The sequence below is a fragment of the Ambystoma mexicanum genome, chromosome 7q (assembly GCF_040938575.1).
Source record: "Ambystoma mexicanum isolate Mex_15411 chromosome 7q, UKY_AmexF1_1, whole genome shotgun sequence".
NCBI classification, from domain to species: domain Eukaryota; kingdom Metazoa; phylum Chordata; class Amphibia; order Caudata; family Ambystomatidae; genus Ambystoma; species Ambystoma mexicanum.
Genome location: NC_090941.1, coordinates 787,549,514 through 787,562,788, shown reverse-complemented (window position 1 = coordinate 787,562,788; position 13,275 = coordinate 787,549,514). Strand labels below are relative to the sequence as shown.

Below are 13,275 nucleotides of genomic sequence, written 5' to 3'. Positions count from 1 at the left end.
TAGCTGTGGCTGAGCAGTCAGACTTCCCTCAAGAAGAGTTAGGCAGTATAGAGAGTATTCACAATAGGTCAAGAGCACACAATAGAACAAGTAAACACTGACCAGGGCTTGGTGTAAAAGAGATAACATTATTTATTTAAAACCACATCTAGAAAAACACACAGGCACTAATAGTAAGCAATTCAAAAACACGGTCACTAAAAGGTATACACTCCCTTAAAAGAATATTAGACAAGTCTTAAGTAAAGCCCCACTTATTTTCAGACAGCGGTGAGCGCTTAACGTAGATGGCACTCTAATAGTTCGTTTTAAAAAGGGAGAGAAAAGCAGAGAACAAATTGAAACAGATCCCAACACTTTTACAAGAGCATAGCAAGCGAGGAGGCAATAGTAAAACCGTGAATTCAGAGTCAGTAGGATGGATCCGCTTTAAGGGGATCGAAACGAAATGTGTCCAAGGTCACACGGTTGCAGTGCACAAAAAGTCTTGTAATGGTTCAAAAAGGAGTTGGATCGGAGAAAGGGACCAGTTAGAGGGTCAAGGCGGCCAGCCCAGTCCAGAAGGTTAAGGAGTTATTATTACCTTGTTGCAATCTTTAGAAAGGGAGGCCTGGCGGACACGGTACCTTAAAGTGGTGAGAATGCTCCAGTGGGGGCAGTTGTTCCTGGCAGCGTTTGCAAGTCGGTGCTTAGTCCGGGGGAAGAGAGGATCTCGTCGTGGAGGAAGACAGGAGTCCATTGCACTGCCAGGGAAGAGAACAGCTGCGGAGTTTCTCAGGTACAAGGAGCGGTCTGTTGATTTGCGGTTCAGTGGTGAGTGGCTATCCGGCCGCCGGCGTGCTTGGCACGGGAAGTTCAACCACAAACCGGTCTGGGGTGCGAAGAAAAGAAGGTAAACTGGTTGTGCCCACCAGTCAGGGGAAGAAGCCTCTCCAGCCGGGAGATCTTCTCTGTCGTCGGGAAGTGGCGAGTCGGTTCTGCAGGGCTCCACCGGTGGTGTCGTCGTGGTAGGTCGGCTCAGCTTCTCCCTCGTCGGATTCTCAGGTCCTGTGGCGACTTCTGAAGTTCCAGTCCCCAAAGCCCTGCTTTTATGCAGCAAACCCCCATTCACTCAGCCTAGCTGTCACTCAAACATGCTAAGTGGTGAGCCAGCCGGCTCACCACTTGGGCCAATCACAAAAGAGTGCGACTTGAGTTACCAAGGTAACTCAGTCCAGGGTGCCTAAGCCCCCTCCCACACCCCCTGTGGTACCCAGACAGAGTGGCACCACTTTTGGAGGCTTCTGTGGAGAAGCCCGCCAAAAAGTGGAACAAAGGGCTCGACTTGGGTTGGAGTCACAGAAGAGAACACAAACGCCATTTTGGAATCGAGTCTTGGCAAAAAATACCAACCGGAGAATTAATATTAATTAAATAAACCGGTGGTATGTTCGAGGCTATGAGAATTAAATAATTAAAGTTGGTAGCCTCGAACAATGGGAAAATCCCATAGGAAAATATTCGCGGTCAAATATAAAAAGTAGTTTCCACTGCCACCAGCCAAAACTCGATCAGGGGGGACGGAGACGTGCCCCCTCGAATAACAGACCCCGGGGCAATCGAATTACCCCGACCAGTACGTCCACAATATGATGGTTTGTAGTGGTTTCTGTTAATAATTTGGGACTAGTAAAGACAATGGTGACTTTACATGCCCTGGGAGACAGTAGGCAGTCCCAGGGTATGGAGTCTATGGTGGGGTGTCACTATGACACCCCTGTGTTACTGCACGGAGGGTGCTGTGTAACACACATAGTAAAAACACATGAGACCCTATGGAGTAAAGGACCCCATAGCCCATAAAACACATAAGCAGTCAAAGGAACAACATAAATCATGTCCAAGAGTGGGAGAAAAAGAGTCTCACTCTTGGCAGGAGGAAAAAACAAACCCCAGAAATCCAGCAAAGCTGCTTGGGGACTCACTAGGTTAGGAAATTCAGCCTAAAGAGAGAATTCTCCTTAATAGAAGGCTCGAAATGTGAGGAAGGGGAAACTTGCTTCGGGTGGCCCTTATCTATATCCCATCAACGACTCCTTCGAAGAGATCATCTTCTGATGAAAGGAGCTCAAGGAGGGATTCCCCACAGCGGAAACGCTCCAAGAAACGCTTGCAGTCTCAAAATGTTTCTTGCCACTCATCCTCGGCTTCTCGTAAGAAAGCCAAGAAAAGGCATTGTAGGTCCAGTTCGGTATCTTCTGACTCCTCTCCCGAACGCAAAATATCTTGCACTGGTAAGTGGGCCTCTAAGGCTGAGTGTGAGGATTTTCCCCTCTGTATGCTAAAGATTTTTTAGCAGGCGGCTTCTCCCAGCCCTACCAAAGAGCCCAAGAATGCCTATGACCCCATCGCACATCATAAGGCAGAGAAGCCGTTCATCAAGGTTTCAGCTTGCTTGCTCTCGAGCCTGGGCTCAAAACCTAGGACCCCTCGAGTAGACTCGAACCTTGAGACAAGGAAAGATCTAGGCCTCATTCCTCTCTCACTCCATCGAGTCATGGGGCCTGATTGCAAGTCAGGTGGGAACCCTGCCGGTGGGTTGCTGCCGGACTTGCAATATTTACTGGCGCCTGGTTTGCCGGAATCATCAGGGATTACGACCCCGGCGATCCGGGAAGTGAAGCGCCGGTAAATTGTCAATCCCCATTCCCATTGAGTCCCATAGGATCCCCATTCTCATAGGACTCAATGGGGATTACAGAAGCCGATGCTCCCATGAAAGTCTGCGGGCGGGTGCCGTTCTGCCCACCAGGTCTGACCCTGGTGGGCAGGATGGCACCTGCCTGCAGACGTGTAGTGTGCCGGTCCGGTAACAAAGGAGCCAGTAGGCCAGAACCGTTGTTACCAGACAGGCACACTCGTAATGAGGCCCATGGTTCTGGTTCTTCGACATCAAAGTCTTCAGCGTCAAAGCCGTCGACGTCGCCGACGGAACCAGTGAATGTTTTTAAATCTCTTCCGAAGAAAGACTTTTTTTAAGTCGATGTCTTCTATTTTTGAGGTGAATGAGTCTTCAACCAAGACACCCTTCCTTTGGGCTTCAATTTGGTACCCTAAATGTCCCTGGGGCTCTGATTTCAGCGGAGTCTCGGATGGAACATCTTATAGACTATCTAAAGTAGTCTAGATACCACTCCTGAAGTGGAATTTGCGTCATCAGACCCTACTGATCTTTCAGAGATCCCATTACATTGGGACCCCTTCTTCCTCCCTCCCACACTCTGACAGGCCTCCATGGGACCCCTCCCTTAACCCTCCTGTGAGGCAAAAAACCTTGGTGTAAGTTTGATTCCTCTCTCTCCTTGCATCACAGACCAGGCACTTTCAGCTGCACCTCCTCAGGGGCATTCTCCCTTTCCTCACCTTCCCCCAGAAACTCAATGTCTCCAGAACTCTGGTCCTCTCCATGCTGGACTACTGGACTACTGGAACAGCCTCTTGCTTAATCTGCCTAACTCCTCCCTTCGCCCCCTTCAACTAATCCAGAATAAGACTGTGAGACGTATCCATGTCCTCAAGCCTAGGGACCGCATCTCTCCAGTCATAAAATCTCTTTACTGGCTCCTGGTGGCTGCAAGTATAAAGTTCAAGACCCTCTGCATCATCCACAAGGCTTTCTGGGGCCTGGCCCCCCCCTACATACAACTCTCTCTCTCCCTCCCTAAATACCTTCCTGCTAGAGCCCTTCAGTGTTCTAACTCTGCAGATCAGAAACGTTTTCAAGCAGAGAGTGGGGGGTTAGATCTCTCTCCTCCGCAGGTGCCTCCCTCTGGAATGGCCTCCCTGCACCTCTCAGACTTGAGCCGGATCTCCTTAAGTTCTGGAAGCTTCTGAAGACATTCCTTTTCTCTTCTTCCTTTCCTCTCGCCTGCTAACGTCCCTGTTTGCTTCTTGTGAGTAAGTCTCCCTGGCCAAACCCCGGGCATCTGTCATCCAGGTGGTCAGGACACGGCCATCGCTATTGGACCCAGTCAGTGGGGGTGTACCAGTGAGGGAGGATCACCTGGATAGGGGTCCTCGGGAAGTGGGAGTGAGACACCGATGGGTGAGATGCAGTATCTCCCTTCTTTCAACACCTTTCCCCCATTCTACCACGTAGGGCATTCAAAACCACTGCCCCCCCCCCCTGCCCTTTTCCGACATGAACACTTTCGCACAACACACAAGAGAACAGACTTTCCCTTCCCCACATGGATAAAAGGTGGGGCAAGAGAGCACAGTAAGAGCAAGGCAGACCGCACACCCAGAGCTATCCAGGCCCGGCAGTTCAAGAGGAGGAGAAAGGCAGAAAATATCGAGAGGCTGACCAGGAGAGTCACAACCTTGCCCTTCTCGACGCAGACCCGTAAAACCTCTGCAGCGGGAATCGTAAGACTGAGGACAATAGCCCAAGTGTGCTGCAACAGATGTCAACGGTACACGGAGCGTGTCAACGCTGATAAGCGGGAGCAACGGAGACTCTTGCTTCCGTGGTACTGGCCTTGATTCTAGTTTCGAGGAAAGCCGAGCAGTTCATCCCAGCCGGTGAGTCAAGGGGAGAACCAATGAGAGCCAGGCTGTGCTGCATGAATATCGCAAAGTGGCAACTTGGACCAAGTTCAAAGAACTTTAAAAGTGTTAAAGGGGAGACAAGCTGCAGAGGGAACCGGCACCACGTGGGTGCTAACTCGACAGACTCTGGTCGATCCCCGCCTGAGTGAAACTACAGGTACCAGAACGCCGCAGGAGAGCTGCCACATTACAGTCGAAAGCCTTTGACCTAAGAACTGTCAGAAAGCAAGGGAAGTGAATCCCGTAAACAGTGAAACCAAGTGTGCATGTGAAGTTGGCAAGAGTGAACCCGGAAGAGGGATGCTGACAAGGAAGGGGCAAAGTCTAAAGTCCCAAGAAACAGTGTGTTGACAAACGTGAACCAGGTAGAGGGATGTTGACTATAAACTGTTTGAAAAGACATTGAGAAACCAAGGGGAGTGAATCCCACGAAAGGGAAAAGCGAGCCATAGTGAACCCGGAAGAGGAAAATTGGTGAATGCTGGAAAAGCCATAGTGAACCCGGTGGAGCGAGGCTGAAAATTAAGAGGACTCAGCGCCCAAACTGTTGAAAAGACTTTGTATGAGCATGATAAAGGAAGATTGTTGAAAGCCACAGTGAACCCGGTGGAGGGGGGCAACAGTAGAGAGGGATCCGAGCCGAAACGAGGGAGATCCAGGGGTGAAGCCATCACCCAAAGTACATTAAGAAAAGAACTGTTATTGATGCATAGAATAAGATTTGTGGCAGGTCAGCACCCGGAAGAGGGGGACCAGGGGTGAATCCATCACCCAAAGAAAACTTGAAAAGGAACTTTGTGTCTGTTTGTGATTTTTCTAATCCTTGAAAGCAAGAGACTTTTTGTTGGAAAGAGACTTGGCCGTCAAGGCTGCTGAGAAGTTGAAACCGGAACTGTCGTCTCGTGCTGGCGAAAGCTCGAGAATTGTGCTGTGCTCCAAGATCCCACCTTACCCCTGGTTCAAAACATGGGGGAAGGGAGACCAAAGCTACCGCATCCTGGCATATTATTTGAGAACACTTCTTTCTTTCCTCGAAAACTATCCCACACACTTTTTGTATTAGTTGTAAGGTTTGGCAATAGGTTTCTTACTATAGGCCCTTTTTATTTGACACAATGCCACTAGGACTGCCTTATTTATATTTGATGGTCGACGCTTGCTCCCATCTTAGATTTAGGTTTATATGAGGCGTTTTCCCAACCTGCATACAGTTACACACCCTTGAACTGTGATCACTTGTGTCTGTCTTTACTGTTGCCACCATGAGTTCCTTACATTCTTGAGTGGCAGGCTGGTTCCTTCAGAGTCTTACAGGGCACCAGGCCTCCCAAATCCAGTCTACCCCGGCACTTGGTCTCCCCTGAACCCCCCTTAACCTGCACTTGCCCTTCCTGGACCCTCCCCCCGCACTAGCCTGGATGGGCCTGCACCCTTGTAGCTCCTCGAACCCCTTAACCTCGCAAGTAGCTCATTGACCTTCCTTCCCCTGCACTCTGTGCTTTCCCCTGGCTCTGTTCACTGGACCTCCCCTGGCACTCACTTTTCTCACAGGCCCTTCTGCCCTGACCAGCACTCCTCCCTCCCCCCTTCCTCTCTCCCCTGCACTTCTCTTTACTGCACTTGCACGATCAGAATGTCACAAGGACAGGATCGTATTTTGTTTGTCTTCCCTGTTCCCCCACTCTCCTGTCTTACTGCGCCTCAAAACCCATTGTATATAGGTGCATTATAAATGCCCAATAAATAAAAATGAAATTATGAATAGAGTGGCTGAGGATCTAGGATGGGGACGGCCTGCCAGGAGGCCATGTGCGAGTCTCTGCAGTCAGGCCTTGATTCTGCCAACACTTTTAGCAGGCCTATGGCTGCTAGTACTGTTTTGCGCATGTCCGCATGGCTGCGTAAGTCTGGTTTTGCACCTGATGTTCAATCCAGATTATTGAACATGCCTTTTGAAAGCAAAGCAGATGAAAGTGTTGGAAAAACTTCAGTCCTCCAAAGTGGCAGCAAAATCCCTCGGTGCGGCAATAAGGCAACCACAACATCCCAATCATACTCTCCAAGATTCGAGAGGTCACCCCTTTCGATATTATAGACATTTCAGAAGGGCAACTGGTCATGCAAGCCAAAGGGGCCAGCAAAGATTCTCGAGTTGGGAGGTTGTGGTGGAATGACCACTCAAGCGGCAACCTCCTTGCTGTTAAGGATTTCAATCAGGCACACACCCAGATCTCGCCTTGCATGTAGTGCGCAATGAAATCCTTATTTATTTGTGTCTATAAGTTCAATATGGTGAATGATATACCACGATATACCACTCATATCACACCCTTCTCAAAATAACCCCCAGGTGACACTGAACCAGGAATCAGGCTAGTTTGTAAAGGTAAATATTTATTTATTTAATATTCAAATCACACATAAGTTTAATATATATATATATATGGGACAGCAATCACCTAACGGTGACAAGACAAATCCGAAAATAAGCAAAGCAATTGAATTCACTTATAATGATGCAGAATAGAACATGCAGGAAAAAGAACAGTTTTGGTTGGTGAACAGATAGCGTTTAGGTCAAAATTCCCCCTGCAAAGTTTTGTTTAGATACAGTTGAGCAATCCTAGACAGATGTAAGTAATCTGCAGGCATTCAGGAATGAAAGACAATGTCTAGAGTTTAAATTTAATCTTCCCTCCCCCAAACGAGAGAAAACTGTTTTTGGAAAATTACACTTTTAAACTGACAGGTGAAAATTGCTTTGTAAAATAATGCAAAAGGGTGCAAAAATGCCTAAATGGATAGAAATTCTGAGGAAAGCAACACTAAACAGGTCCTAACACACATGAGCTATAATATAAACAACAGGACACACTTTAGATCAGGATGGGATAGAAGAAGCACTTTGAAATGAGAAAAAGACACGTGTAAACTTTTGAAAACTGCAAAATCGCGGCAAACTTTTACTATGCGATATTTGAGAAAAACAGGTCGAATACAGTTAGTTGTGGATTTAACTAAGGGTCTTAAGTATCAGTGAGAGTTGAAATTTCTTTTCCATCTATAACATTGAAGAAGTTATAGATGTTTTAGTGAGAGGCGTTTTTGCAAAATAGGTGCAAAAATGAAACAGAAGTTCGGTTTTGAAAGTGACAGATAGGTTTTATTACACTATGTTAATGACTATGAAAAAGAGGAGGCCACACATGAATCTTCACAGTTACGTGGCCAGCCCAACCATTCACGTGGTGGATACTCCATTTCTTTCTGGGATTTACTTTAGTTACTCAAAATCACTAAAGAGTTATGGTTTTGTAACACAGATGAGAACAATCAGCGCAAGAAGGATTCTAACAATGCTAGGGTTCTGAATTTAAAGATGGGATGTATTGCGATTGGGATGATACAATGCAGATATACTATGGGTCACTGTTCTTCCTATTAATACTTACAGTCCTTTGTAATTAAATTGGACCGTCAGCCCTGGTCATTGGATCGGGTCAGGTTTACCGGCAGCAGGGCACTTCTGGAGGGATTGGATCAGCGGTGCAGTTCTGGTTAATTTTGGACTGCACCTCAGACTGGATTTGGATGGGCCCTTCTGGTCACTGGACACGGCAGATTACAGGATTTTGGACTGCACCTCAGACTGGATTTGGATGGGCCCTTCTGGACACGGCAGATTACAGGATGCAAGTTTCAGCGGGCAAGCCTTAATGGTAGCAAGCCAAGCTGAATCACAATTATTCTTTTAAGTTTTCACCTGGTATCTCATTTTGGAATTCCAGTTAATTTCTAATGGATCAATTTGAAACATTGGAGTGTTTAGAAATTGGATTACTGTAGTAGCCTTCTGGTTGGAGATTGTAAAGCAGATGTAAACAGACTCCAAGTGGTACAAAATGGAGCGGTCTGAGTAGTCGTGAGTCTGTCTCGCCGTGCCCACATCAAGGCCAGACAATCCCTACACTGGCTTCCAGTTGAGGCACGTATCACGTTTAGACTCCTGGTCGTTACTTTTAAATGCAGACTGGGGATCATGCAAGAACATATTAGGGAGAAGGCTAACTGCAGAAACCTCAGGTCCAGCACTCAGAACTTTTTGTTCCTGCCCAGATGCAGAACCAAGAAGGTACAGACAGGAGCCTTCTTCATTGCTGCCCCCAAGGCATGGAATTTAGTGCTGCCGGCACTGCGAGGCCAGACTTCTCTAGCAATTTTTAAGAAAGAGTTGAAGACGTTCCACTGATCCGGTCGTGGTGCCTAACCTCCCTACTCCTAGACTCAGCCCACCCATAGCCGTATTCTCCTATATGTTTATTTTGTTGTCTTTGCCTGTGCCCTCACACCTAAGTGTTCATGGCTGTGCATTACAAATAAATTAAAGTATGCGTCCAGTGGAAAAGACCAGACCAATTATACTGGTTAAAAAGAAAATACCAACAGAAGCCAATGGATTCCATTCAGCAACAGTTTGTAGTTGAAAGGCACAACAATTTGCCATTGGAAGTTGTAGATGCATAACTATTCATATTCTAGAACTTTGGTCCACTGGAAACAATGTTTATACTTGACAATAGGGATGTACCATGTTATAGATATTTATAACTGAAACATAGTCTAGAACTTACAAACATATTGTTTTGTTATAACTGGGGCCACAAGACATCATCAAAGGTGTATCTCATACCCTTGGTACCTTCTAAATAATTATAAATCTCTGTTTAAACAGCATGTGGCATGCAGTTGTTCCTTCCATACTGATTATTCCTTTAATTCTCACAGGAATCGGGAAATACTGAACTGAGAATCAAGTCTTTGATCAAATTGTTGAAGCATACGGTCTATGAATATGTCTGTCGTTCCTTGTTTAAGGTAATGTTTATATTAATTCTATATAGGAAATCATTGTCTTACATGCTATGCATAGTTTTAGATATGGTATGCAGTGCTAGGCTGCATTGTCAATACATACAATAACCATAAAAAGGCATTACATAGTTTTAAGATAATTACCATCAAGATCCCATATTGTGCCTCGTTCTCTTGCCTTTTATGTGAATGATTGGTTGGGATGTGTCTGACCCGAAACCAGAATTGGCTCTAAAATTAAAGATCCTTTTTTAAAAAAAAATTATTTTTCCAGCATGGGTTCTGGCATGGATTCACATGCTCTTGCTCATTCTCAGTCTTCAGGCTGGGAATTCTCAGTAAAAGAAAAACCGTTCCACTTTCACTTCCAAAACTGTATTTCCCCCATAAACCAATCACTGTCCTCCTGGTCTTAATGCCCCCAGCCATTGACGGTCCTCTCCCTAAGCCCCTCCTCTGGCAGCCATCTTCAGATTTTTACTGCACGCTTCAGTATTGAGAGTCCTCGAGTTTTGCTCTGCAAGCTACTTTAGGTTTTTTGTGTGTTTTCTTTCGCGTTTCTTTCTATTTTTGTTCCAAAAGAGCTTGTGTGCTTTTCTCTCCATCTGCCGACAGCAGGGATCCATTGTTAGTGAAGTTCAGCACCCCTCAAGGGCGAAGATCGCAAAGTTTTCAGAAGGCCATTGGGCCCCCTTTGCGCTCTCCGACTATGACGGAGAAGAAAGGAGGAAGATCCCTCTTCAAGCCCCGCACCAAGTGCGGGCTCCGAAATGTGTTTGTGGAGGACAAGCACCTACAATGCCTCTACTGCTTGCATCTGGACCACAAGGAGGGAGATTGCGAGATATACCGCAGATTCTCCAAGAAGACGACAAAGGACAGGCACGGTAGACTGGCGGTGTGGCTGAACGCCAAGGCCTCTGCCCGAGCAGGGGCATGCCTCAACCAGGGCCGATCGGTCCGATAAGCGGGCTTCTAAGTCCTGTGAGGGCGCCTCATCCGTGGGGCCCAAGATGAGGCCAAGCACCTTAAGTCCGGGTCCCACGGCAGAAAGGGCGCAATCAACATCACCCTCCTCCTGCATTGCCAGCCGGCAATTGAGCTCCTCGTGAAAAGAAAGTCCTCCAACCCGGTTAAGCTGCGGGAGAAGCCAGAGAATCCGTGGACAGAGGAGAAGAAGGCTGAGCTGCCCAAGAGGGCCCAAGCGGTACAGGAAAAGTCTTTGTCGACGATAGAGCTGGTGGCGGCTTCTCTTTTGAAAGCTAAAGGGACTAACCCTGAGGTGGTAGCACCCACAGCGCTGAAGGTATCCCTCCCTCTGAGGCGAGAAACCGCCGTGGTGACTTTGACCAGGTCTGCCGGCACTCCGGAGATGGGGATACCGGCTCAGAACCCTGTTCCAGCCCCTCATGGTGGAAAAAAGGGTTGGGGGCAAGGAGACCCCGGATCTGTCCCAGGCCATGGCCCTAGCCATGGAAATTTCGTCCTCTGAGGATGAGGATATGGAGTCCCTACACATGGTCCACGAGGACGATGATGAGGGCGACAAGGGCGCGGGGCCTAGTGTTCCGATCACTCCAGTTCCGCCGAGGGATGTGTCTCTGGACATCCTATAAACCCTCCACACCTTGGTGTCGGACATCCAAAAGAGGATGCCACAAGGGCCTGTTCCAACGGTCCCGCAAGCCCCCGACCAACCGCTGATGAAGAAAAGAAAGCGCCATCCGACACCCCCATTTCAACATTTGCATCGTCTCCCATCTCCCCCAGCATACCCGTACACGGGTACAGGGACAGATATGGCCACAACGACGATATTGTCGGAGCGGGCAGTGGGTCCCCGCAGCCTCTAGGGCATCCCCACCGGACGAGGTGGGATCGTTCCACTCTATGATTGCCAAAGCCTCTGAGCTGTTCCAGCTTGTGCCCGAGGAGACCAGGAAGGAGGGTTTCCTGTACCAGAGGCGCGAGGCCAAGAGGAAGACCATCATGGCGGTGCCCCTCCTGGACGACGTGTGGGAGGAGGGCCTAACCCTCTTGAAGAACCATTGCACGGCTCCAACCAAGTGAGATAGGCTGGAGAAGAAGTACTGGGTACTGGAATCCACCCCCAAGTGCCACAACCATCGCCGGATTTGGTGCTTTCGGCGACCGCGAGGAAGCGGTCATCTAATCCGTCCTTGTCATCTTCAGTCCCTCTGCACAGCAAGGGTAAGGAGTTAGACGCCATGGGGAGGAAGGTGATCTACACTGCCGCGTGGACCATCAAGGCAGCCAACGCACTGGCGATCATAGCCAGATACGACAGGGAGCTGTGGTTTAAGCTGGGGCCTATTCTGGAGTTCCTCCCCGATGACTGAACGCTGCCGACACAGGGTTCTGCCAGATGGGGGAACAGTGCTGCCTTCGTCGCCAAGCCTGGATGAAGGCCACAAATTTCCGTAAGGAGGTCCAAACAAAGGTACTTGACATGCCTTTCAACGGAGATAACCTTTTTATCTAAAGGTTTCTTCTTGTACTATCAGGCTCCAGATCCATGACCCAGGAAGCCCACAGAGGCCATTCCCAGGCCTACGGAGGAGGAGGTCAGCGTCGTTGTCGCCAGCAAGGCAGAAGCAAGCCTGAACCCGCCAAGATGTCGGGCCCCCACCCTTTTAACCCAGTGGGAGGCCGGCTTACGAGTTTCGTCAGCGAATGGGAAAAGATCCGCACTGACAGATGGATGCTGGACGCTCTTGACCAAGGACATACCCTGGAATTTCAGCACAGGTGTCCGCAGATCCTGCCGGTGGGCTGTCAGGAGCAGCATGTCCCACAGCTTGTGGAGGAAGTACGGGCCATGCTGCGAAAAGGGGCAATAGAGCTGGTTCCCCAGCGACTCAGGGGCTCCTGAGTCTGCTCCAGATACTTCTTGGTAAGAAAGAAGACAGGGGGCTGGAGGCCCATTCTAGACCTGCGACGTCTGAACAAGTACCTCAAGTCTCAGGAATTTCAGGATGGTCACATTGCAGCACATGCTCCGCTAACTGGAAAGAGGGGATTTCCTGATGTCGCTGGACCTGGAGGAGGCCTACTTCCACGTCCCCATTCACAGGAAACACTGCACGTTTCTATGCTTCATAGTGCAGGGACAACACTACAAGTTCAAGGCCCCACCCTTCGGCTTGAAGTCGGCCCCCAGAGTGTTTACGAAGTGACTGGCACCAGTGGCGGCCCATCTGCATCTATGGGGGTTCATGTGTACCCGTACCTCGGCGACTGGCTCTTCCGGGCCCGCGCGCGGCAGTTGGTCGTTGGACACACAGAGGCGGCCGTCAAGCTGCTGACGGATCTGGGATTCTCCATCAATTATCCAAAGTCCTTCTGACACAATTGCAGAACGCAATGTTCCTAGGAGCCAGACTCGATAGTGTCCTGCCTAGCATCGCTATCGGAGGAAAGGGCGGTGGCCATTCAGGGGAAGATGCAGTGGCTTTTGCAGATGAAGACAGCCACGGTGCAGACCATCAAGTCGTTGCTCAGCATGCTGTCGTCCTACATCTACCTCATCCGGCTCTGCAGGTTACAGATACAACCTCTTCAGGAGTTCCTGGATGCTTACTGGGTGCAGGTGTCCGGAAACTTTGCGGACAAGATCACTCTGAATGACGATTTCTGTCGGGTGATAATGTGGTGGGGCGACCGCTGCATCACCGCCTGTGGCACAGGGTTTCAGAACCCTCCATTCCAGGAAACGGTCACGACGGATGCTCCCCTGGAAGGCTGTGGAGCCCACACCAGACGTCTACACGCCAGAGGCCTGTGGCTGCCGGA

General features: G+C 49.0%; 1 protein-coding gene across 3 annotated transcripts in view; it reads left to right on the top strand.

Annotated features, from left to right (window-relative positions):
- Positions 1–13,275, top strand: part of DYNC2H1 (dynein cytoplasmic 2 heavy chain 1) — a 3,314,293-nt gene that overhangs the window by 2,526,620 nt on the left and 774,398 nt on the right. For all 3 annotated transcript variants that reach the window (XM_069639013.1, XM_069639012.1, XM_069639011.1), the window contains one exon: positions 9,376–9,465. In XM_069639013.1, coding sequence (XP_069495114.1) covers positions 9,376–9,465 — 90 coding nt within the window. The remainder of the gene's footprint in view (positions 1–9,375; positions 9,466–13,275) is intronic.